Genomic DNA, 27398 nt, shown 5'->3' with positions numbered 1-27398 from the left:
CATTCAGATGATTTTTTGTTCCTTCTCCTTTTGTTTTTCAAATCTTATACAATGGGGATTTTTATAAACAAAATATAATAATTGGCCAAAGAAATGAGGCTCCATCTTAAGTGTATGACAAAAGGAACGTGCTCATTTTGATAAACTTATAACAGCCAGCAAATAGCTAACATTTGTTAAGTGCTTACAGGGAATCAAGCACTATTCTAGCTGCTTTATACAGCGACACAATTTAATCCTCACGTCAGTTCTTGGGGTGTTGCCATCCCCATTTTACAGAAGATAAATTGAGGCACAAGGGAAGAAAAAAGTTGCATGTCTGACAGGCAGAGGAGCGGACTCTGCCCTAGGCTCTCAGACCCCAGAGCCCATGCCGTTCAGCACAACGCCATGCTGCCTGCCCGTGGCGCTAGGGATGAAATGCTGAATGTTCTAGAAGAATATTTCATGGCAAGGAAAACTATTCACAACATAGTATGTGACAAGCAAATTGAAATCAATGCATCAAGGTGTGTGTGAGAGAGAGAGAGAGAGAGAGAGAGAGAGAGAGAGAGAGAAAGAAAGAGATTATGAGTTTAATGAAATAATCATCAGTCAGACAGAGGGTCATTCCAGCTCAGGAGCACAGAAGTAAAGCTGGCCTCTCTTGCTTTCGCAGGTCTCCAAGTTCCAACCCCACCCCTCCCCCAAGTGCTGTGTGCCCTCGGTCACTAAGTCCTTTGCTCAGTCAGGACGCGACCACAGCAGGGTTCCAGGGCGGTCTAGAGAGCTGGGCACACTCCTGGGGAGACACCATCTCCCACCCGCTACACCGCTCACAGCAAGAAAAACACAGCCCTTCGTTTATTACACAAGGGACTGGGGGAGGGCTTTATTTTAAAACAATAAAAGAGTAAAAATCTGATCAGTTTAACTGAACTATCATTGAGTTAGAGAGACTGTCCCTTACCGTATTTGGGGGCACATTTGAAGTACTGGACTTTTGCAACACTGCCGTCGTTTTTTCCTTCTGGTTCATCCAGCTCAATGCCGGCCCACCGCCCGCTTGCAAATTCAGTTGTTCCACAAAATCTTAAGGTTCCAACCTAAAGAAAACATAAATTAGAATAACTTTTGAGTATTACTAGTAGTTCTATGTGTCCTACTCTTGCAGCTTTATCACAGAAGTTTAAAAAGCAGAACCACAGGCTCTCAAAGTATACTTCGGAACAAGGAAATTACCAGGGATAAAGAAAGACATTAAATAATGATAAATAAATCGATGCACCAAGAAGATGTCAGAGACATAAATCCGTATGCACCTAACAACTGAGCTTCAAAACAAAGTAAAAATTGACTGAACTGAAAAGAGAAAATAGACAAACCCGCAATTACAGCTGGAGGCTACAGCACACCTCCCAGTAATCGACAGGCCAAGTAGGCAGGGAATCAGTGAGAATACAAAAAACCCACAAAACTAAGCAAACTCGATGTAACTGACACATACAAACACCTCTACCCAAAACAGCAGAATCCAAATGTAAAAGAACAGAAATCATACAAAACACGTTCTTAGGTCAGAAATCACTGACAGAAAGATATATGCAAAATCTTCAAATATTTGGAAATTAAACGCTATACTTCTAAATTACCCGTGGTAAAGCAGAAAAATCACAGGGAAATTAGAAAATATTTTGGGTTGAATGAAAACGACTACACAACATATCAAAGCACCCGGGATGCGGCAAAAGCAGTGCTGAGAGGAGAACGTGTGGTACTAGAACGCTTGTACTGGGGAAGGTCTCAAACCACCGATACAAACTCCCACCGTAAGAAACTACAAAGTGAAGACCTAAAGCAAGCAAAAGGAAGGAAATAATACAGGTAAGTAATTAAGAACAGAAAAACAGTAGAGAAAAATCAATGAAACCAAAAGCTGGTTCTCTGGAAGAATAAATAAGATTAAACTTTCAAGGGGGGATAAGAAAAACACTAATTATAAACATCTCAAGTGAAAGAGAGATATTATTACCACATTTCCTAAGTCATTTAAAGAGCAGTATGAAAATACTGTGACTAATTCTATGCCTGTAAGTTTGGCAAATGAGGTGAGATGTTCTAGTTCCTTAAAAGATATAAACTGTCAAAGCCCATACCTGCACTGATTGGTAGTTAAAAATCTTTTTCAAAGAAATTCCAGACCCAAGAGGACCCACTGGTGCATTCTCCCTAAGAACTTAAGGAAAAATAATAATATCAGTTCTATGTAAACTCTTCTAGGACATAAAAATAGAGGAAACAATTCCCAATTCATCTGATGAAGCCAGCATTACCTTGACACCAAAACCAGTCATAGACACAAGAAAACTATAGACCAGAATCCCTCAGAAACACAGACACAGGGATCCTCAACCGAACAGGAGCAAACTAACATGCCAGCAACACACAGACGGGACAACACATCACGACTGAGTGAGGCTCATCATGAGGACAGAAAGCTAGTTCCTCCTTTCAGTAGGAACGTAACTCATCACATCCACACACTCAAGGGTAAGAGGAACCCTCGTTCTCTTGACATATGCAAAAAAAATAAATAAAGCATATAGAAAATTTCAACTTTCTTCCATGATTATATTATTTTTTCAAAATGCTCAGCAAACTAGGAGTAGATGGCAACTTCCTCAACTGAATAAAAGGCAGAGCTATACAAAATCTACTGCCAGCAATTATCATTCTTAATAATGAAAGGCTGAGAGCTTTCCCCGTAGGACTGGGCGCAGGGCAAGGATGCTGGCTCTTACCACTTCCGTTCATCCTGGGCAATGAAGCAGGTGAGAGAGATTAAAGGTGTACAGGTTGGAAAGAAGTAAAACTGCCTCTGTTAAGACGGCAGGACTGCTTACAGAGGCTATCTCAAATCCACAAAAATGTAGGCCAGCAGAACTAATAAATGTAGCAAGGTTACAGGATACACATTCAATAAACAAAAATGACTTGTGTTTCTATATGCTGGCAATGACCAATAGGAAAAGGAAACCTCAAAACCACCACCATGTACAATAGCACCAAAGATCGTGAAAAGCTCAGGTACAAATCTAACAAAGTATGTGAGATATCTACATGCTTAAAACTACAAAACTGATGAAACAAACCAAGGGCCTATTAGAGAAACACAGTGTATTCGTGGTTGAAAGACTCAACATTTTTAAGATGTCAAATCTCCTCGACTTAGTCTATATTTAATGCAACACCATTTGAAATTGCAGCAGGTTTTTTTTATAAAAATCTATAAACTGATTCTAAAATGTCAATGGAAAGGCAAAGGAACTAAAAGGAAAAAGAAAAAGTTGAAGGTCTGAAAATTCCTGGTGGCAAGAATTACTATGAAGCTACAGCAATCGTGACAGAGGAGCGCTGAGAAAGGACAACCATCAGGCCGACGGGCCGCAACAGAATCCAGAAACGCGCCCACACGCATGTGGTCGACGGACTCAGAAGTAAAGGCAGTTCAGGAGAGAGAGAACAGTCTTTTCAAAAAATGGTGCTGTTTGGGGAATGCAGGATATAGCGGTAAGGTTTACTGAAGCTGGAGCTAACACAAAGGGCTGAACCCAGGGGACCAGTGTCCCAGAAACAAAAACAAAAACAAATGGCATTGGAACAAATGGATGGAAGGAAGGAAGGAAGGAAGGGAGGAAGGAAGAAAAGAAGGAAGAGAGGGAAAGAGGGAGGAAGGAGAGAGAGGGTGAGGGGAAAAGGAAAGAAAGGGAAAGAGGGACAGACGGAGGGAGGGCTCTATCTACACCCAGTACTTTATATAAAAATTAACTCAAAATTAAATATGAAACTAAATGTAAAACCTAAAATTATAAACTCCTAGAAGAAAACATAGTAAATTTTTTAGATATGTTGAACACATAATCCATGAAAGAAAAAGTTGATAAAACAGACTTTCTCAGAATTTAGAATTTCTGTTCCTTGAAAGACACTCCCCAGAGCACGAGAAGCCCGGCAACAGACCGGGAGAAAATACAGACACAACGAGACGGGAACGAGATGATGAAGCTACACCCAGCTGACTGGCACGTGCATGCTCATTACACGCTTCTACTTTTGTATAAATTATCCAAAATGAAAAGTAAAACGAAACAACAGAATAACTCTTCTAAAAGTACATTTTCAGACACAGGACAGGAATACTAAAGAGGCTTAAAGAGTATTAATCCTCAATTTAAAACATGCTCTGCATCCACAATTTCCTGATACTTGAGCCCCACCGAGAGGACGATGAAGAGCTGACAAATGTCCTCCAAATGGATTTATTCCTTGGAAGCTAGTCCATGTCGTTCTCAGCGTAACAGTTTGCAGCTTATCATCCTTTTCAGAGCAATGTTCTCAGTCAGCCCAACTTCCAAATTTCAGTGTTTTCTGAGAAACGTGCATCTCCCTCCCCACAAGCCCACCCAAAAGTTTAGATGTAACTACATTAGAAAATTCAATTTCCAAGCAAGAATTTCCTGTTCCATTCTCCGTAACCCCAAAATCCGAAACAAAACAAAACGAAACACAACAGAACGCCTGTCCCACAGGAGGCATCAGACAGAGAGAGAACGGCAACGAGTGAATGTCACGAGGAAACCGAGGCTTTGGAGCGTCTTCATCGGGGTGGCCGGGGCAGGGTGCTCTGCTCCACAGACATTTATTTCCATTATCGGGTTACAATTACATCGAAGACTGCACTGTCTGTAGGGTCTCAGAGCCAGACGCCCATGAATGGCGAGGTCCCCTTTGCTCATTTCTGGGGCGTTGCTGGGGGAGAAACACCACAGAGGAGGGCGGGGGTGCAGGGAGTGCAGGGCCCAAGGAAAAACCCCAGCTGGACCGTGCCCCTCAGTCCGCTCACTCCCCGCTCCAATAAAGATGTCTTCAGTGCTAAGTTCAAACAGTTTGTAGCCCTAAACCACACTTCGAGGTAAATGTGAATTTCTGTTTCGCATTTCCCATTAAGTCTCTCTCTAACTCCACATTGAACTTTCTGTGAAGACCCAAACCGCCCACGCCCAGCGCTCCCTTGGCACACAGACTGCCAACACAGCGACCTCGGACGCAGCTCTCGGCACTGCAGCCACTCACTGTACCTTCTGTCCCGCGATAACAACGCGGTCCCCCAGCTTCAGGCCGGCTGACGTCAGCACCGCCTTGCTGGTGACGGGGCTGTAGTTCGGAAGCAGGGGCTTGGAGACGTCACAGGACAGAGGCACCGCATCCAGCAGCATCTGCTTGATCTCTTTGGCGGTGGCCGCGGCATCGGCCATTTCCAAGGGCATCTCCACTGGGTCTGGCACCACATCCGCTGGCGTCTCTCCCTTGTCATTCTGCAAATAGAGAAAAAGCTTCACTGCACACCTACTTGGAGCTCTGCAGTCATACACAATTATGTCTTTTGTAGACATTCAACATCTACTATGTGCCAGACACCATTCTAAGTGCTGATGATACCACGTGAAGGACACAGAAAGCCCTGGCCTCCAAGAGCACACTCTGGTGGAAGTGACAGACCATAACCAGTCAAACCAGTAAAATACGCAGTGTGTCAATGGGAAAAAGTGGCAGTGAAGGAGAGGGTAGCAGAGGACACAGGGACAGAGGTGGCTATTCATGCAGAGTGGTCCAGGAGGGCCTCACTGCTAAGGCCGAGGCCCAAGGATACGTGGGTAGCATGCGGGACGGCTGGGAGGGAGGAACATTCCAGGCACAAGGAGGAGCAAGTGCTAAAACCACGAGTCACAGCATGCCCGGCTGCACGGGTGTAGAGAAAGCACGTTTGGAGACAGAAGCCACAGGACCAACTGGCTTCCTGAGACCCTTTCCACTACCCCACACCGCAACCTCAGCTCTGTGGCCTCGGCCCCTCCTGTACTCAGGGGGTGACTCAGATCTCAGGAATAGAAGCTACATAGAGTTTCCCCACTTTTCAGATGGGGGCTCTGAGTCAAGACAGCAGCTGTGTCCTCACTAGGAAGGAGACACCGTGTCCCGGGACTTACCCTGCAACGAGAGGGAAGGGGTCAGTTACTAGCCCACTAACGTTTGCATGGTGTTTATATAATGACAACCCGACCACATAAACTATCCCATGTGGCTCTCAGTCATGTGGCTCTCACATCGGGAAGAAGTCTGTGAATAAAACAGCTAAAAATCCTTGCCCGTTAGGAATTTACCACAGGACAGTCTGTAGCAGGAGAGACAATCGCCAACTAAAGAAGTCAAACACTACTAACATATCCAGTTTCCCAGTGCAGAACACAAGGCCAAGAGAGGCGAAGGACCTGCTCAGAGTCCATCACAGGACTGCCGGCCCAGGCGACACCAGAAGCCAGGCCCGGGCCCCGCCAGACTCTCGGCATTTCTGCCCCATGCCGCTATGCCTTTCCTCGGTGTTCCCTCGCCGGGAAACTCACAATTTGTGAGACGGATCCCCAGGCTGTAACTTTTAACATGATGAATCAAGATTCTTCTGCTGAAAAGCTTTTTTCCCTTTTTCTTCTCCACTAATAATTATCTTCAAATGATTAATATAGTGTCGGTAAGTTTAAAAGTGCAATTTTTGGCTTAAAATTTGAGTCAGAGCTCTGGCCAGTGTGGCTCGCAGTGGGTTGGAGCATCGTCCCATAAACCCAAAGGTCACGGGTTCAATTCCTGGTCAGCTCACGTGCCAGGGTCGTGGGCCAGGCCCACGGACGGGAGAGTGCAAGGGACAACTCCTGATATTTCCCTCACATATTGATGTTTCTCTTCCCCCTTTCCCAATCTCCAAAGTCAATAAGCATGTTCTCAGGTAAGAAAAAAAAACTAAATATAATAAAATAAAATTCAAGTCAGTTTGGCCCTTAAGTAAAAATATGACAGGAAGAATGTTACCACATTTCTGGGATAGTTATGGGCTATTTTAATCCCAGATTTCAAGAAAAAAATACAAAACATAATGAAGATATGTAGAGCACTAATGTATTTGATAAAAAGAAACAGAGAAAGTTAAGAAGCATATAATTTCATTTAGATATGAAATATAAAACTGAAACAACCAATGCACAAAAAAGAACAAACAAAAATCCATAGACACAGACAACCTGAGTGGTCACCTGAGGAAAGAGGGGTGGGGGACAGTGAAGGGTAAAGGGGGTCAAAGCCATGGTGACAGAAGAAGACCTGACTTTGGGTGGTGGGCACACAATGTAATATGAAGGTCCTGTACATCATAGAAGTGTACACTTGACACCTATATATACTTACTGACCAATGTCATCCCAATAAACATAATAAAAAAAGAGATGGAAAATCTTAAAAATACTTGTACTGACAAGTTGTAAGTTATATTTACAATGAATATTTTACTTCATATTTTTGTTAAGTCCTCACCTTTCTAGAGTAAGTCACATGCTTATGTTAATTCCTATAAAATTCAGCAACTGAAGCTTCTGTTAGTGGGTGTCGTTATGCTACCGTAAGCAGGCTTGTGCATGGTTAATCACAGAATTCCGTTTGTTCTGAAACAGCAGCTATCAGAGCGTGATCTGAGGGCTACGGCTGACCCACGCATTGACTGGTGTTTTCCTTAGGTAGTAAACTTCAAAATGTGGCCATCTATTATTATTTCTGGCCTCGTTGGTGATTTACCTCAATGACATACCTCACTGCACCTTACCAAAGGCAGAATATCCTCTCTGCTCTTGAGGTTTTGTCAACAGTGGTACTCGTGTGACAGGCAGACAGAGCGGAGCAAGGACGGAGGGCCAGGCAGGGGAGGCCACCAGGGCGGAAAGCCCCGGGGGCCGAGCACCCCAGCCTTCCCCCCAGCTGACAAGTTGCTAGCCCCGTGGGTGAGACCCCCTTAGAGGAGTGAGAATGAAGAAGGGGCCTGGAGAACAGCCCTTAAGCATTAAGCCCTGAGAACAAATGTGTCTGGGCCTCAGCTGTGTTTCAGCTCCAGGCCCAGAAAAGCATCAAAACGAGCAGACAATGCCATGACCAGCCACACTGACTAATGGCTCCCTGCCCTGGCGCTGACCAATCAGTGGGCACCATGACCCTGAGAGGACACCCATGGAAAACTGTTGAAAATATTCTATGGAGATCCTTCCCCCGGGACCACCCCTAAAATCTCTAACCCCCGCCCCCTTAAAAGCCCTTAGGCCTGAGGACCCAGTGCCTGGCCCCTCTTTTCTTCCCCCCAGGCTTGTTACCTTTTCCCTTCTCTCTCCTAAGATCCAAGGGCCATTCCTTAGCCTCTGTGACTTCTTCCCTGAGCCCATTCCTTCCACCACTCTTATCTCTGAGACTTTCTAAATAAACACGTCTCTTACAGTCTGAGTCTTGGCTCTGAATTCTTTCTGAGCCAGAACTCAAGTGCAGAGGAAACTGAGCCAAGGTCCAGTCTGACCCCCCCAGTCTGACGCCTGCTGCCATTCTCGCCACTGCCAACACCGGCAAAAGCAAACAGGGATCACCGCCCAGTCCAGCCAACCTGAATCATCACCTCCTAGCCTTCGCTCCTGCTGCCGTCTCTGCCTCAAATGCTTTCCTCGCCTCCCTCCCATGTGTACTCGGTGAACTCTTAACTATGTTTGGGCACTCAACATCACCTTTGCCAGGAAGCTTTGGATACACACTCTTCCTATGTGGCACTCTGTGCACACCCCACCTGCTGCTCTAAAACTAGACTTAACACACCGCAGCAAAACCGACTGCTTACGTGTCCATCCTCCACTCTAGTGGGGATGGACAACCTATTGTCCTCAACAATCTACTGTTGCTTTCTCCCAGTGCCCAATAAACAACAGGGAAGGAAGAAAGGAAAGAAGGGGGGAGGGGTTAATTAACTAACTGATGGAGTAAAACAGAAAGAAAAGTGGCAAGGAAGTAGGGGGGAGGTGGAAAAAGAAAACCAGGGAGGAGGAGAGGAACCTTTTGCAAACATTCCCCACCCCTGACCCTTCAAGAGCAGGGACAGAACCAAGTAAGAATCCCCATCAGGGGAGGCTGCCAAAGTGAGGAGACGAAGGAACATGGCCCAAATGATGTGGAACAGATCAAAATTCCAGAAAAAGAATGAAACAAAATGGAGATAAGCAATCTATCAGATGCACAGTTTAAAACACTGGTTATAAGGATGCTCAAGGAGCCTAGTGAGGACCTCAACAGCATAAAAAAGATCCAGTCAGAAAAGAAGGATACACTCATTGAAAGAAACAACAATTTAGAGGGGGACAACCTTAGAGTGGATGAAGTCAACAACCAAATCAATGGCTTGGAACATAAGGAAATAAAAAACCACCAATCAGAACAAGAAGAAAAAAGAATCCAAAAAAAACAAGGACAGTGTAAGCAGCCTGTGGGACAACTTCAAGAGATCCAACATTCACGCTTTCTCTTCTCCAGAAGGAAGAGGAAAGAGCAAGAAATGGAAACCTATTTGAAAAAATAATAAAACTTCCTAATTTGGTGAAGGAAATAGACATGCAAGTCCAGGAAGCATAGAGAATTCCAAAAGAGATGGATACAAAGAGGCCCACTCCAAGACACATCATAATTAACATGCCATAGGTTAAAAATAAAGAGAGAATCTTAAAAGCAGCAAGAAAAAAGCTGTTAGTTACCCACAGGGAAGTTCCTGCAAGTTTGTCAGCTGATATCTCTACAGAAACTTTGCAGACTAGAAGGGATTGGGAAGAAAAATTCAAAGTCATGAAAAGCAGGACCTACAGCTAAGAGTGCTCTACCCAGCAAAGACATCATATAGAATCAAAGGGCAGATAAAGAGCTTCCTAGACAAGAAAAAACTAAAGGAGTTCGTCATCACCAAACCATGATTATATGAAATGTTAAAGGGACTTATTTAAGGAAAAGAAGAAAGTCAAACTATGCACAATAAAATAGCAATAAATATATATCTATCAACAATTGAATCTAAAAAAACAAACTCAGCAAACAAGAAGAACAGAGACAGAATCATGGATACAGAGAATGTTTTGATGGTTGCCAGATGGGAGAGGGTTATGGAGGAATGAGTGAAGAGGTGAGGGACATTAAGAAGTATAAACAGGCAGCTACAGAATAGCCATGGGGGTGTACAGTACAGTATAGGAAATGGAGCAGCCAAAGAACTTATACTCATGACCTGTGGACCTGAACAATGGTACAGGGATTGCCTGAGGGAGTGGGGGACTCTGGGTGGAGGGGCACAGAGGGGGAAAAATTGGAACCACTGTAATAACATAATCAATAAAATATAATTTAAATAAATTAATTAAAGAGTTCCTATCAGAGCAAGTCACTGACATTAATATAAGGGACAAGAACACCGAGAGCCACTTTTGTGAAGACAGTAGAACACCCAAGGGTTTAATGATTATGAAATTCACTCCCATGTGGTGACCTTGTACACCAGTAACATTACATGAAACACACGTTTTTTCCTTTAGCTTGATTTTCAAATGTTTACTCCATTCTTAAATGTGTATTTTTAAAAACTGTCTGAAATAAGAATTTTCCCAAAGAATTTAAAATATAATTTAACACAGAAACAAAACTTTAATATATGTATGCGTATTTGACAGTTAACTTTTATAAATCTATCAAAAGCCTGTGAAAGATCCTTACACTAACAGATGACAACACTTTAAGGAGCATTTTACTTTGCTGAATGAAAGTAAGTTTTGTAGAGCTTATCAATATAAGGGGGCTGAAATTCACTGCTATGCCCTCAATTTATTTGTGATAGAGTTTATCATCATCCCTCTTCCTATGGGCCATGAAAATACAAATTATCTCCTTATATAAGAACTCAAAAACAACATCTAGATTCAGCTCTTTACTGGGAGAGCATGTTAGATGTTTTAGTTCTTTACATTTACCCTCTTACCCTAAATGCGGGATTTGCTCCAAGCTCCAGCAAGCACTTCACGGTGCCCGCACACAGGTTGTACGCGGCGATGTGCAGAGCCGTCCCAAAATTAAAGTCACTGCAGGTGGCGTCCACATCTGCAATCCAAGGTCACAAGTGCATTAACTGAAATTCTAAGTTAGCCACCACAACGTGAAAGGAGGCAGGTTTCGGGTTTCAGAGGGACAGCTAGGGAGAGGAGCTTTATTACCCAGTCTTCAAGACTCAACCCACTAGAAGCAACATTTCACAACGGAACACAATTTTCATATTACAGTATGGTTAACCAATTATTTTCTTAGGTTAATAACATTTTATTGTAAAACAGATTCGTGTTATCATTAGTTTACCAACTATCACAAACTAAACTATATTTAAAAGCAATTAATGGCAATAATTCATGTTTGCAGAGACAACTGTCTTAACACAATCTCACATGAAACCTCTCATACATTTGCCATGACAACTCCAGGGAGGTAGTAAGGTCTGGGTCAGGACCAGAAATCAACAGTCCACGGGCCAAACTGAACTCACCATCTGTTTTTGTAAATAAAGTTTTACTGGAACATAGTCACACACATTCATTTACATATTCTATTGCTACTTTCATGGAACTGCAGAAACAGGTAGTTGTAACAGAAACCATAAAAAGCCTAAAATATTTACTATCTGACTCTTCACAGAAAAAAAAAAGTAAGTCCTGGCTGGCGTAGCTCAGTGGATTGAGCGCAGGCTGCGAACCAAAGTGTCTCAGGTTCAATTCCCAGTCAGGGCACATGCCTGGGTTGCAGGCCACGGCCCCCAGCAACCGCACATTGGTGTTTCTCTCTCTCTCTTTCTCCCTCCCTTCCCTCTCTAAAAAATAAATAAATAAAATCTTTAAAAAAAATGGTAGGTAAAACAATGCAGAAGTTTCAAACCAGGAAGAAAAAAATATAAATGCCTACATATTGTACTCAATCACAATATTTTATTCAACAAATGAATGTGGACTTCATGAAAGAAAAGAAATCTTGCAATTCTAAGGACATTTTAATAACTTTCAATAAATTATCATGATGCTATATTTAGACACAGGAAATCCTCCAGATTTGGGAATCCCATCTCGAACGTTTTCTGTAACAAGGGTTTACTAGACCTCTGCTTCTGCCGCTCCTACCTTATCCTAATCGCACCACCCCACACGCCTCACCTACAACTGAAAAGCACCAAGACGTGCTCACAACAAACTCTCCTGAGTTATTACAGACACTGTGCTATCGGGAAGGTCTTTCTCCTCACATTATTCAAAAGCAAGAAGGTTACAGAGAGAATGGACAATGATATAAAGCAGAGGTTACAAACAGACATTCTGGGAAACTTACCTACAAAATCTCTAAAACAAGTCTCATAAAAATGGGGAAAGCACAGGACAGTGTCCCTGCAGTTAAAACCACTGCACTTGCCCCCCTGTCTTCATAAAAGAACACTGACCCACTGAGAGGGCCCGAGAAAAAGTCAGAATACCAGGACTGCGATTCAGACGTTCTGAGGTTCGAGCTTAAGATAGCGACATCAGCACAGGAAGGCAGAAAGAAAGAAATGTCGTCCTTTCATAGAATCACAGAATTTAGAACTAAATGCTACCTAAAATAAATACTCCTTATGATTTCAATGCTTGCCTCTGAAGGCTTTCTTGCTCTATTTCTGGCTACTCAAATAAGACAAAGAATTATATAGTTCAAAGATTCAATTACACTTTATAAAATCCACATTATACTGAGAAATTTGCAGAGATATAAAACCCAGAAGACACTTTCTATTTTGCATTTCTTTGTACTAAGCCTTTTGTGAAACGATAGTAATTAATCTTCAATATAGAAAGTTTAAAGTCTTTTTTTAAATGACGGGAGGCCATATGGAACAAGATGGACTAGAAGGACAGACCTCTTTGGATTATCATTTTTGTGCCACTAATAAAATGTTCAATTAGCAACATCTAATGGCGATCTTACAGTACTTGCCTTTTGGTTTGGATGTCTTCAAAATCACTCTTACCAGCTCGGGGACATCAAAATAAGCAGCGTAATGCAAAGCATTCATATTTGTCCAGCGGCTCCGCAAACTAACGTCTGCTCCCAGATCAATAAGTTGAGTTGCAAATTTTACAGCTGTGTCAACATCACCTAAGGAAGGTTTTCTAAATTATTTTCTTCGGTACATATTAAGTTCCCATGGACGGCTATCCACTACCTCATTTAAAAAGCCAAAGCAAACAGCATATACTGAATATACACACTTGTACCTCAGAAATTTCACTTACGAGGAATTTATTCTAACAAAACAAACATACTCGGGGGCGTATTAGCACCCCCGAGCATACATTTAGCTATAAACATGTTAACCATGGCACGTGTCATTATGAATAAAAATTCTGAAATGACCTAGAAGCACAATAACAAGAAAGCAGTTAAACAAACTAGGAGACACCCATGGGGCGGAATACCGCAAAGCTGCGGAAAACAGTGCTCCCAGCCAGTGCTTCGTGGACCACTGCCAGCTCCAAACATAATTTGTCTGAACTTTCTGTAACTCTTTTCTTTCTCCCTATGTAATCATCTCTTATGAAAATACTAATTGAAATGTCATTTTATGCCTCTTGAAAAATATTTAGGCTTGTGTTTTAGATGTCTTTATTTCATTTTTCTAGTATAATTTTATTTTTATGTTATTTTACAAAAGTATCAGTCCATGGGAGATTGCAAAAAAAAAAAAAAAAACATCCTTCACCATCGACAGTTTAAAAAGCACAACATAGGACAGCTGAAACAGAGAGACCGTCCTAAGAGTTAAATAACAGAGGGAGGTTTATACAACAGGAAAGCAGAGGAGAACAGCAAGTTTGGAAAATGTGAGCACACGTCGGGTTTGGAGGAACAGACCTCGGACAGGCCTGCAGCCTGGGGTCTATGGGGGCTGGGCTGCCTGGGAGCCGAGCCTGGGGCCAGAAAGGGTGGGAGGAGCCGGGCGGCTCCACAGGCCTCCCCTGAGAACGGGAAGCAAAGGGAACAAGGTCTGTGGAAGGACAGCCCCGAGTCCTCACCTGTTCAGGGAATAGGGCCATCAGAGCAGGGTGCCCTCGCGGGGACCGTGATCGGCACCAGGCACTCACACAGGCCCCAGCACAGCTGTGCTGGGCAGTGCGCGGGGTCCCCGCATACTCACCAACGCCATGCGCTCCAGACTTGCACGTGTAATGTAGGAGAGTCATGTCGGTCAGCCCATCTCTGTCGTTCACATTGCAGCCCCTCTTCAGAATCTGAGGGAACCGAGGGAGAGGCCGTGAGGACCAGAGCGCGGGAGCCAGCGGACGTCACGCCGCAGCTGGGTGGGCCAGTCCGTCTCACCCGAACTAGTCCTCAACCCAGCGTACAGGCAGGCCTGGCTTCTCCTGCGGGTCCATTGTAAATCCGCACCCAAGAGAAACGAAAAGTGACCTTGTGGACAGACTAAGGGAATTTTTAAAGAGTATTACAAGGTTATCTAGCACTCCAAATGTGTTCCTTAACCCCTCACAGGGTAAGCAAAATTTTCTTTCTAATGATTGTAAATTTGAAAAAAAAAAAAAAGCTCTCTCATCTTACAATATGACAACAGGCTGGTCAAGGGACCCAGTTACTCTCCCATCTCACTTTCAAAAAACCAAGTGTTTTTTTAAATTACATTTAAGCCTAGATCTTTAACAAACTACCCAAAAGTATAGATAAAATATGATGATAATCAAATGCTCTCACGAAAGAATTTTTTGAAGTTTACAAAATTAATTTGTACGAGAAAGAAAAACTGAAAAATGCCCGCCTTCACGGAAAGTCTACAATGTCAGAATTTCAAGTGTAAGAGAGAGCAGAGCACGAGGGGACGGTGGAGAACCTGGAGCACTGGCTGACTGACCGCTCCGTGAAAACCCTGGAGATGCAAAGGACAAACGTCAGACTCCAAAGGGCCTCCCCCTCACCACCGTTCTTCCACTTAGACAGCGGGGAGAATCTACATGATGAAGCATCCTAACCATGCAAAACTTAAGGCACAGTAATTCCTTACCTCATTTCCAATAATGTCGATATTTTGCTGGACCTGAGGAACCCACTGTCTTAAAATGGCAAATAATTCTGACACAGAAGTTTTGGGATCAAAGAGAATTTCCTGACATGATGTGTCATTGGGATCAAAGAAAGAAAACTCTGAAATAAAAAAGGTGCAAATAAAATTTAATCAAAGTTGCAAATAAATATATTGAAAATAATACACAAGAAGACCAGGGCTTAAATTATACAAATATTTTTAGGTGTGAGAAAAAGTAGGTTTACCTTAAGCAATTCTTAAAAGCAAAGTCAAAATCACCAAAAAGTATGAGGTTTTCCTGAACTGTTGTGAGAATGAAATTTTGATTTATCACCCTGCAATTTTCTTAAAGATAAACCAAGAACAGAAGTGTACAAATCCTGATCTCAAACCCTAAATTTTCCAAAAATTACTTCTAAGTCAAAGAAAATTTGTCAAGTTTTATCAATATTCTTGCCTCTAAAAACATAAATATGTCATGAAAAGTAAGTATACAACTAAGTAAATGAATTTGGTATCTAAGTCAAACTTACAAAGATAGGTCTCAAAAAACATTGATCAATAAATTAAGTTGAAGAATAATATACAGTATCTATTTTTTTTACCTAAAACTATAAACACAAAAAAATTCTGCATATTGTTTGTAGACACTCATATAAGTAGTAAAACTATAATATGATGGTTTGGAATATTCACACTAAATATAAGATAGCAGTTACCCCCGGGGAGCAAGGGGAATAGGATCAGAAAGGAAAATGGAGGGAAGTTCAACTTTAAAGTTTTATTTCATTTAATTTAAAAAAAACAAGAGCTAAAGGAAATATGACAAAATGCTCATATTTGTTCATTCTGATGGTGAATGTGTGTGATATATATTTTTGCCATCACGGGTTTTTTGCATTTGTAAATGATTTCCTATTTTTTAAAAAAATGAAATACGATGAGAAAAACCAACACACAGGACCAGGAAAAGTAACAAATCCGCCAACAAACGTGTGAGGCTCGTTTAAACAAACCTGAAGGGGTAAGGGGTACGGGGAACTGAAGTGGAAAGAGACACACGATGTTCCTGCACTGGAAGACAGCGGTCTTCCCAAGAACATCATTTACAACACCTCGACTCTAATTGAAGCCGCGCCACGACCGTAGGAAGAGGCAGAGGAAACTATTCTGTTACCCGTCTGCGCCAGCCCTTTCCAAACCCAAATGTCAACGGGGATCACCCAGGGACCCTGTTACAACGCAGGCTCCACCCCAGTGTCTCAGGTGGGGCCTCGGAGCACATTTCTAGCAAGTTCCGGGGGATGCCAACGCTACACGGATCTTTGCTACACAGTGGGCAGCAAAGATCCAGAAAATACATGTGGGAGAAATAAGCATGAAGATGTGAACCAAGAAGAATAATGGCGGGTGGAGGTAGCCCAATAAAGACTGAAGCATGTGACAATGCTTCGGTAATTACACACTGAAGTGATGGCAAGTCACAGAGTCATTTACATAATAACGATAATAAGTTATACCTATTAAGTGTTTAATGGGTGCCAGGGACTGTTATGTACAGGGTGGGGCCAAAGCGGGTTTACGACTGTGAGTCGGGGAAACACAGTTTATTTCCTATAATTTTCACAGTTTCTTCTTTATTAATTATTTGGAAATTACGAATTTTCCATTCTACAGCTGTAAACCTACTTCTGCCGCGCCCTGTACGCTTCGTGTACATGACCTCATTTCATCCCGTAGCAGCCCGATGAGGCAGGTGTTATCATTCGTCTCACTTGATCAAAAAGGAAACAAGGGGAGCGAGAAGATAAGCGACAGGCCCAAGATCACACGACCGGTAAGTGGTGGAGTCAGGATTAAAGCCAGGCTGACCTGTCAACTCAACTCTCTGATAAAATACAGTCTTGGGGAAGTAAGTTTAAATAGATGAAAACCCAAACACGTCTAAACTTATGTTTTACAGAGGAGATTTAAAGTGAACTGATTTACGTACGAACCAATCTCATTCCACATTCCAGGTAAAGGGCCCGCCCTCCCTGCTTTTTCTTTAAGTTTTACTACTTTTCGTGTGTTCACACTGACTATCGCAGTGGGAGACGGCCGAGACGGGGTCCAGATTGGGGGGCGGGGGGGAGGGGGGAGCTTATGTGCCGGAAGTTGTCATTACACGGTCATCCACGTCCAGATCGTGTCGGGAGTGATTATTTACTGTGTTGATGAGAGCACTGGCCTTTTGGAAACAGCAGGGCCCCTGGAGACGGCTGGTTGACAGCGCTTTTAGGTCATTTTCTTTAGTGTATGGTTTTTTACATAAGTCAGTATATTTACCCACAATAAATCCATCAACAGCGGAAGAATGCAAGATGTGTCAGCACCACTGCCTCCTGAAAATAAGATCCCCTAAATCCATCACGGTGCTTAAAATGAGCATTTTTGCATAACAAAAATGCTGATAGCAGAAATAAAACATGAAGGTTAAGAGGCAGAAAAAAAGCCACTGTATTTCTGAAAAACGAAACTGGCAATGTTGTGGAAACCACAGCATTCACACCGCTCCAGGAAAAGGTGCGAGCGTGAGGAGGACGCAAGGCAGAGGCCAAGTCACGGCCCACAGCAGACACGGACGGCCGCCCCACGTACCGCAGTCCAAAGGCATTGGTGCTGCGGAGACGGAGAAGACCACCGACGCGTCAGAGCCCGGAAACAGGAACGGGTACCGTCCGATCACAGAAGTCTCTTCCAGTGGGAAATCCGGAAGGTCCTCTATGGTCATCTTCTAGAGAGCCACCTTGAGCGAGAAGGGGGAGAGAGCAAAGCTATGATATCCATGTGCAACCAAGAATGACTGCCCTCAGTCCCCAAAGAGACTACCTTCTTTTCACATCTAACTAATCGACATCTTTAACGTCAACCTCCAAGAATCTCTTTGCAAGAGGAAGGGACCAAAAGCTTCCTTGCTGTTTACAGAGTCGGCAGCACACATAATCTTTCTAGACAAAGCTCGGGAGTAGTATTATTTCCCAGTAGGAGGTGAGAACATTTTTAAATGCTGAGCTAACCTAAGTCGGTGCCGTTCTCTTTACCCGCAGTAATGAATCGGGCACATTAGCCCTTGTCAATGGGTCTTCAGCTTCTCCTGGAAGCTGGCACAGGTTATTCCATCTGCCGTCCGGCAGCTCATGCCATGCGCTCGGCACGTGAAAATAACCTAGTTTAGGGCATGCTCGTTAATTCCTGACGTCCCAGAAAACTTCAGCGAAAATTAACCCCATCACTGATATGAATCTAAGAGCTTGACATGGTTCCACTTCCTAACAACATGCAGGGTCTGTTTGTTCCATCCCAGCAGCAGGTGGAAGGCCACGCCTTTTCAGTCACATCCCTGATGGCACCTCTTCTTCCCAGACAACAGGAGCACTTTGAACACATCTGCTCTGACCCGGACGGGCGTGTCACCAAGCCCATACCACAGAAACGAGGGAGAGAGCAGAGAAAACGCTAATAAAGCTGAACTGTGAAGACAAAATCCTTTCCACTTCTTTTACATCACATCTTTAAAGTATGAAACATTATGACTGGCTCTCTGTCTTTAAATATAAGCAGAGAACCATATTACAAAACCAAATGAAAGTGATTTTAGTTTATTTCAGTAGGAAAAAAATAGAACGAGTAAAAGCCGCTGAGAGCTTACTCCAGCAGATTTTGCCACGCTGGGTGTCACTCAGCATGCGCTCTGTTGTACTCGGTTAACCAAGCCCACATCCGAGTCAATCCCCTCCGCCAGCGCCACCCTTCTCTCGGGAAATAGTCACCTCCCCGAGACAACGGGTCCTTTCAGACTCGACCCACAGGCTTTCCAAATCCTAGTAGGAACTGGTAAAGAGTAAAATGCTTTCTTTTTTCTCGTGAATGTTTATATGGACATGGATATTAGTATACATTAAATAACCTAATTCAGTGTTACCACGTTAAAGGTATTCATGTTTTCATGGATGCTAAAATTACCTGCCACACAGTACTTCGAATCACTGTGACACTAACCTTGCCGCGTAAATAGGAAAACAACAAGGAGCTGGCACCCTACAGCAGGGTGATCTCCCCCAAACACTGTCAGTTCCAGAAAGTGCGCACCACGGAGACAGCTCCCCTTCAACGCTGCAGCTCCTCAGCGCGGGAGTAACTCGGGACTGCTACTTGGCGGCCTCTAGTTGTGTGGCAGTTAAGTTGGAACAAAATATCCTACACAGAGTGTGAAGCTACGTCTGAGGTCAAGGCAGAGAAATAACAAATGTGTAACCTCTGTGTGCACAAGGCACTACACTACTCCAGAGGCTTCAGGAAATGCAGAAATGAGTAACGGATGCTTACAGTCGACTCGGGTGACTACAGTAGCACCGATTGCTGCAGACGATGAAACAGAACGGGGTTTGCTCTGGAACAGACAGACAAGGAACCCGTCCTGCGGCAGCTCCCGAGCACCGGAAGAGGTGCGGGGAAGAAGACGTCACCCAGGATGGGCCTTGAAAGAGGAGCGGGCAGAAACTGGCGCAGAGATTTAAAAGGGGAACACGTTAAAGGAGCAGTGGGCTAGAAGGCACACCGCACCCAGGAAAACAGTAGGAGATAATAAGGCTGTGATGGTTTTTTAGGGTTGTACTCGCGAGCACTTCCAACGCCTGATCAAAGACCGAGCCGTCTAATTCCACGAGCACGGAAAACCACTGATGGTTTAAGAGGGGAGTATCGGACGACCGAGCTGTGATCTAGGAAGATTAACCCGATTACAATCCCACTTTGAGACTCAGTCATGTTCTTTGTTATACTCATAATTCTTCGGCAAAGCGAGTAAGTGGGTAGCTCTCTGAGTCAGTTAAGAGGGGCCACCTTTGACAACCTTCCTTTCCAAGAGTGGGTTTTCCATTCACAAATGTTTTTTAAAAGTGATCCCCAAAGCACCTTTCACTTCATTGTAGACTGCTGAAATTCTTAAAGAACTGTATCTGACACGACTACCACTCGCCACAGAGCTAGATTAGCAGCTTACACACACCTAATAAATATGCAAGTCCTAGAGCCGAGGTGGAAAGATGATTCATCCAACACAATGGGATCGACTCCATCATCTTACGCAGCAGCTGCTTCAAGCCCAGGCAAGCTCCAACACTACCTGACCAACGTGGTGAAGATTCTTTGTATTTTGTCTTCATTGCCTTTTTCCTCAGTCTCACTTCCTTTCCTTCCTTAAAAACTCAACATTCTACCTTTTGTCCCACCAAAGAAAATGATACACCTCTACAAACTTTTGTGTCGTCTTAGAATCCTTTTCTAAAAGCAATTTCTAGATGCAAAGACCCATGATACCTGGGAATACTGGTCAAGCTCAGATGCCTAAAACAAAAAGAAACAAACTGAATGCACACCTTTCGTTTGAAATCCTACTATGGTTAATGGGTGATAACAGATTATACAAAGTAAGACTATGATTTTTAAAAAAAAGTTGGCCCTAATTAACTCTATATATAACATGTAAAGAGTACACTCAAATCCCCAAAGCTCTGTTTTATATAGGAATCCCATCCTACTCCATCACCCCAAATCAGCTCTGAGCAAAAGCATCTGGTAACATGGCTGTAATAGCTCATGATTTCCCAAGGACTCCTGGTCCAAGCTCCATGCCCTAACACAGAGTGGTGGTGAGCGGAGAAGCCCACTCACTTCTTCCAGGCAGTTGAAGGCTGTTAGGGCCTCACTAAGGAGCCTTGCTGAGGCCAGGAGGTGCCCTCAGGTTTGGGGACTTTTTTTGTAATATGGTTTAAGAGCAGCATCCTTGAGCTGCCCAACTAACAGGAAACCCAAGTTGTGTCCACACAAGCTGGAGTCATGGGACCCTTTCATGCAACTTCATACAGCATTTTCTCATGAGTCTGCAAGGGAGTCCAGCCCTGGCCAGAGTGGCTCAGTTGGTTGGAGCATCGTCCCACAGAATGAGAGGCTGTGGGTTCAGTTCCCAGTCAGGGCGCATGCCTGGGTTGAGGGTTCAAACCCCGGTCGGGGCACATCTGAGAATGCAACTGATTGGTATTTCTCTCTCACATCAATGATTCTTTCATATTCATATTTATTCTCCCTCTCCTCCTCACTCCCTAAAAGCAATGAAAAACATCCTTGAGTGAAGATTAAAAAAAAAGAAAGATTCAAAAAAAGTAACCCACCCAAAATAAGCATTTAAAATAGATCTCCAATAATCCATTTACACTAAATCTATTCAGGCACTAAGCAGAGATTTGCAGTGTTTGATACTTACTTTGGTCTAGGCCTCAGAGAGAATGCAAAAGACACCTGCCCTCCAGAAGTCTATTTAGTCATTCGACAAACACTAATCAAGTGTTTCTAACTAAATCCTATGCTGGGGTTAGCAAAGGTAAAGAAAATAGGTAAGCCCTCACCCTCATGTATCAACAGATCACAGCCTAGTTTAGGATTCCAGTGGGAACGCTGGAATCACTTGTACTAAGTGCTGGACTCAAGAGAGCCAGGGGAGACCTCCCGAGGGACCAATAATTAAAGCTGCAGGGCCCAACAGGTAGCTGCCAGCTACATGTGGTTCTGTCAGTCAAATTGCAAATTCAGTTCCTCCATCTCTCTAGCCCCGCACAAGAGCTCAGAGCCACACATGGAAAGTTCTACCAAATACTGCCAGAAGAGAACGGTGCTGCTTGAAGCCCAGGGGAGAAAACAACATGCAGGTGCCTAAAACAACAAGAAGCAAGTAAAGGCAACAGACGAAGCAAGCCCACAACAGCATGGTCAATTATACATAGTGACTAAAGGAACAGTAAGCCTAAAAGTAACCAGACATCTGTAGGTTTAAACAGGGAGAGTTAAGTTGACTCTGTAACATGAAGATCACTAGCATGTTTCCAAAAACTGGAGTTATGATAAGCTATAGAAGACACTGTAAAATGTCACTTTTTAAAAAGGCCTTGCTGGTGGGGACTGTGCCTGGTGACACGGAATGTCTGAAAGAATTCCCACACATATTATTTGTGCCAAACCATCTACAAAACATAGACAAATCATATCCATTACTTTTCGAGATCGAATCTCACAGCCCAGGTGGTCCATAGTGAATGAAAGCATTAAAAAATGCGTATTTACGTTAGCAAAATAAGACACAACCAGGAAGGTTTTGCAGCATAAAAATGCAGAAGGCTAAACTTCTGCCATTTTCCTTTCTCTCCTTTGCCTCCACAGTCACTGCGCGTCCTGCACCATGTGATCTGCCATTTAAACGACTTTAAATTGTGCAGAAGATTCTTAAAAGGCAAATGTCAGCATGAAAGCGAAGCATTTACAATTAAAGGATTTGGGGGGTGTGTCTGCGAAGAGGGTTGAAACATTTCAAAGGCACGACTTCTACTATGACATTGCTACAATATGAACCACAACCTAGCTGGGAGCATCTAGCAAGTTAATGTCCCATGAGAATATCATTCTCTGATACATATCAAAACACTGTCTCAGACAGAGTTTAAACCCAAATTGCCTGTGCAGTCTCTGAATGAATGAACAACGTGACGTCTAACGTAAAAGAAAGCTGACTTACGAACCCATCAATCTAATCCACAAGGGTAAGGTCTAACCTCCATCCCTGTTTAGGACAGGTCTCAGAGAAAGGGTTTCTCCAAACTTCCCAATTCCCACGACTTAGAATTAAGGAATCTCTGGTTGGCAAAAGACTGGAAGCAAAATCATTTGGTTTAATTTTGAAATTCCACTGGCAAAAGGTTTCTTAATTTAATAAGCAGGGGGAGATCTGAAGAGGCCCGTTCCGAGAAAAAGCCGGCGGTCTGAGCACAGCACGCAGCACACCAGCGTGCGCGGGGCAGGGAGGGGCCACTCCTAGGGCGCCAGGGCGGTCAAGGTTGGAGCTGAAGAGCTCCCGCCGCCGCCGCTGGTTCCGGCCAGTCCCACACACCGTGGGGGCCTCTCCTGCTAAAGTTAAACCCTCAGCGAGGAACGGAAACCGGAATCCACATCCCCCTCCGGTGGGCCGCGCCACCCCGAGAGGCCTCAGGGAGCCGGCGACACTGGCACCCAACGGAGGCGGCCGCCAGCTTCCCCGAGCCCCCGGCGCCTCCCGCCCCGAACCGCCAACGGGCCCACGGGCACCCGCGCCCCCGCCCACCCGGCCTGGAGCCCCGCGCGCTCCCGCCCCACCTGCTAGGGTCTTCTCAGGGCGGCAGGCTGGGAACGCGGGGAAGCGGAGGAAAGGCCGAGAGGCGCGCTCCCGCGCTGGGAGCCTGTCGCCGGTGGCCACCGCGGAGCCTCCCGCGGCGCCGCTCACGACCTCCGCCGGCCCCTCCCGCCCGCCGCCTCCACGCGCCGGAGCCGGGTCCCACGCGGGATCTGCGCGCGCGCAGTGCAGGCACCCAAGCCGCGCGCAGGCCTCGTCCCCGGCGCGCGCGCGCCAGAGGGAGGGGGTGATGCAGGAGGGGGCGCGCCTGCACTAGCTCACCTCCTGCCCGGGCCCCCATCCCCTCAACAGAAGGCTAGGCTTTGAGGTTAGGACCCTGGGGCGGGGGAGAGTTTCATGGGTTCACCTTACGTGGAGGTGGCGCTGCTGTGACATTGCCCCCGCATCCCGGGGTGGGCTCTCAGAGGAACCCCGCCTGGCCCAGGGAGGGCAGTGAAGGCGGGAAGCAGCCCGCGGCCGGCTGTGCAGACGCTCTTTCATTTAAGCCCTCAGCGCAAGGAACCCGACCTGCATCCGGGGCTAGGAGCACTCCTGCCACCTTCGACAAGGCAGGGGACCCTGTCTTATCCATTCGGGGCTCCCCAGTGTCCAGCCGCGGGCGCAGCCCAGAGCAGATCCATCAATTACCTGTCTGCAGGTCACGCTGTAAAAAGCCTCGTTGATGTGCACCCAAAGTTGAACAATTACACCCAAGTGCCTCAGCGTAGACGCAGAAGTAAGTAGTCATTCCAGAGGTTTATTTCCCCTACTGCTTTGCGCCCCTCCCATCCGCCTCTCTCCTGGTCCCCTTAGCCAACCCCCAAGAACCAGAAAGGGCTGAAACTGGGACAACTCACGGAGCTGGATGCTGACATCCCGGTTCTCCATCACCAGTGGAAGGAAAGGCGTCCCTCGGCAATGAGTCCCCACAATGAAGGTGTCCATTGCTTCCCCACGACTGGGGTTTTTAACACTGAGTCGGCAGCGTCACACCGTGACAGCTCCCTCTGACGTCCAAAGTCCTACACGCGACCCCCGCGTTCACCTCGCACAGAGCCGGGCAGAGCAGATGCTGAACAAATGTCCAACCACGGCTCTGCCAGAGCAGAGAAAATGTTCGGGGCACACCAGAGCGTCTTTTCTTATTAGAATCACTGGTTCCAGGGACTGGCAAAGGCTAACCGCCCCACCCCAGTCGCTTGCGCCTCCCTTACAACATGCTCCCCCCAGATGACCACAGCTGAACCCCTCCAGTCGCCAGGAACGCACTTCCTTTCGAAGCAGCCATTTCATCTTTGCTCAGCCTTGTCGAAAAGGTCCTCCTACCTGGAGCTAAACTCCAGCTCCCTGCGTCTCCTCCTCACTGGGTTCTGCTTCTACCCCCAGGGAACTTCCAAATCAGGTCTGACTGCAATTCAGGGTACTCGGCAAAGGCATTCTCTGCCCCTTAGGCTGCTCTTTGTGTGACAGGGTTCAGACCCCACTCACTCACCGGCATGTTGAGGGGCGCGGGGCGAAGCATCTCAGCTTGTCTAGAGCTCAGGAAGGAGCTGGGTGTCCCGTTGAGTGCAGAGAGGAAACTGCCACCACTTTCTACGCCCTATGTGTCTATCGGCGTGGCTCAAAGTATCGAAATAGCTGTTTGCAGCAGTCACGTCACATTGTTGTGTGGGGTGGGGCATACTGTCAACTAAAACTACAGCACTTGCGCAATGTGTAAACACCATGGCCATCCCACAGCCCCTGGCCAGCTGCCGGTTTCTCTGCCCCTGCAGGTTTAGCATCTTCCTGCTCTTTCAAGGAGGACCCTGTGACGCAGATGCTTCCTTCTGGGGCTGGCGGGGCTCCACCTCCCTCTCCCAGCTCTCTTCACCACAGCCCGGTCCTGTCTGACCCCGCCCACCTCTTAACTGATAAAAAGACGGCAGACAGTCTACCCTTGGTTAGCTTTAAGCAGCCGTAAATGGTCCCTATTGTCAGGGAGCCACAGAAACTTATAAAGAGCTGTGAGTAACAGAAGGCGCTGTTGGTGAACTTTCTACAGGTATACAGTTCACTTTTACAGCTGCTTTAAATAATTCCCCTGAGATACCACTTTTAGTAAATGACAGGGTGTGGCTAGCTGAGTTGTTCTTGGTGATGATGAAAGTCTCTGTGAGAACCAGCCAGGCCACTGTCTTTTTCTCCTACACCTGAACACCACACACAGGCCAATTCCCAGGATACCAAACCACTAGAGAGAATTTCCCATTCACCTCATCACCTTTTCTCAAAAAAAAAAACAAAACGAAGTTAATTCCTAGACCATCATCAAGAATTCAGGTGCCCATCAGAGTCTTGCCTCCTGGAGCATTCCATGGGTCTTATAATTCTTAGAGCCAAGTGTTGCCAAGTTAACAAAAGTTAGTCTGGGCAATGATATGGGCCTAGAGCTTGACCTTGAACCTTCCACCAAGATGAGAAGGCATACAGGGATATGATCCAGCTGCAGCTGCTGAGATTGAATCATATCTGAAGGAACAAGGTTCCTGGGCCTGCAGCTGCTGAGATTGAGTCATATCTGAAGGTACAAGGTTCCTGGGCAATGCAGCAATAAACCACAGTTCCAGGAGGTGATCAGCATTGGTGCTCAGCATCGGTGTGGAGAAGGGGTATACTCACTAGCCATTATATGGCCCTTTACCTACAGAATCTTACACACCTTCAATTCACAAACAAACAGACTCCAGGAGGCTGTGTAATTTGCTCCATGTACCCTGGGACAGAAATAAGATTCCAACATAAGTCTGTAGGCTATGAAGGCCTCTTTGCCCCACTAGTTTAAATTACCCACACAGGGTGTCTTTCTGGGCACTCAGGACACAGAAATGCTGCATTGAGCAGCAAGGGATCATTCAGAAATTCAGGCTGTCAATTTGGCAAGTCAGCATCAAGAAGGTCTGTTGGCACTAACAGGACCCCCAACCATGAGAAGAGGGTCGGAGGAAACAGGAAAAGAAGACAGTGTCTGTCACTGCTCCTACGTGGACCGAGGTACTGAGCAGGATAGCATTCAGAGGAAAGGAAGAAAAGAGCTGTGCTCCCAGAATCGGGGTGTGCAAGGCATTAGCACCCCAAGAGACATCCAGCTGGCAGAACTGGGGTGCCAGAGGGGAGCCAAACCAGCAGAGGTAGTTAAATGCATAATATCAGAGCACTAGGTAGAGCTCCTAAAATATTTCTGTGGGTAGATGATGTAATCATTAGTATTCGAAAAAACCAACAGAATCAACTATTAGAAGTAGTGAGTGAGTTCAGCAAGGTGGCCCAGCACAAGATCAGTTTCTAAAAATCAGTAGTTTCTTCTGCATTGGCAGTAAGCAACCAGGAAATGTAAGGGGCAGTAAGAGACCACTCAGAATAGCAATTACACTCTAACACGTTATATCCAGGAATTAACTAACTACTTACAAGAACTTTATGAGGATAATTTTTAAATTCTATTTAAGGACATACGAAAAGAGTGAATAAATGAAGGGATACTATGAGTAGGAGGACTTCACATGGGAAAAATGACCATTTATAGTCTCTGAACTTACTGTTCTAACCTCCAAAATTCCATCAGGAGCTCAAAGTCTAAGGAACTTCAATAAACTTATAACTCCATAAGGAAAAGTGAATTTTGAAACAGTTAAATCAGCTTGGAGAAGAGAAGAAACCTGCCCTGCCGGGCATTACATGGTTACCACATAGTGAGACCGGGGCGTGGAGCTGGTCACCAACACCCAGAACAGTGACACGGAACTCAGCTCTCAGGGAGCAGACCCAGGGGACCACGGTCTTTGTAAAAGTGGAATCAGAAGCCAATGAGAAGAAGCTAAGTTATTCAGAAGATGGTGTTGGGGACACTGGCTCAGTTTATGAAGAAACAATAGAGTTGGATTTCCCATATCCACCACACACAACGATGAACTCCATGTGGATTAAAGGCCTGCATTTGAAAGGTTAAAAAGAAAATTTAGGAGAATATCTTTGTGAATGTGGAGTAGGGAGTGACTTCATAAAACCAGACTGCAAAAGCACCCACCTTACAACGAAAGCCTGGAAGATTTGACTACATCTCCCCTACAATTTAGGTTTCTCTTCAGGGAGAAATACTGT

At 45.1% G+C, this 27398-nt stretch overlaps 1 protein-coding gene across 4 annotated transcripts in view; it reads right to left on the bottom strand.

Moving 5' to 3' along the window:
• The window catches only part of CLIP4 (CAP-Gly domain containing linker protein family member 4), a 47975-nt gene extending 22974 nt beyond the window's left edge, over positions 1-25001 (bottom strand). For 2 of the 4 annotated variants that reach the window (XM_028516129.2, XM_036027796.1), the window contains exons 1-8: positions 23243-23413; positions 17663-17810; positions 15002-15141; positions 14126-14219; positions 12925-13086; positions 10901-11019; positions 5118-5354; positions 950-1085 (exon numbers count right to left, since the gene is read on the bottom strand). In XM_028516129.2, the coding sequence (XP_028371930.1) occupies positions 950-1085; positions 5118-5354; positions 10901-11019; positions 12925-13086; positions 14126-14219; positions 15002-15141; positions 17663-17795 (1021 nt within the window). In that variant the 5' untranslated portion in view covers positions 17796-17810; positions 23243-23413. Of the gene's footprint in view, positions 1-949; positions 1086-5117; positions 5355-10900; positions 11020-12924; positions 13087-14125; positions 14220-15001; positions 15142-17662; positions 17811-20383; positions 20411-23242; positions 23414-24750 lie in introns of those variants that run through there. The other 2 variants (XM_036027795.1, XM_036027794.1) reach the window with 2 other exon arrangements.
• Between the last annotated feature and the right edge of the window lie 2397 nt (positions 25002-27398).

This window comes from Phyllostomus discolor, chromosome 6 (genome assembly GCF_004126475.2).
Source record: "Phyllostomus discolor isolate MPI-MPIP mPhyDis1 chromosome 6, mPhyDis1.pri.v3, whole genome shotgun sequence".
Taxonomy (NCBI): Eukaryota; Metazoa; Chordata; class Mammalia; order Chiroptera; family Phyllostomidae; genus Phyllostomus; species Phyllostomus discolor.
Note: the sequence above shows the minus strand (reverse complement) of the source record. Positions and strands in the feature narration are given on the sequence as shown.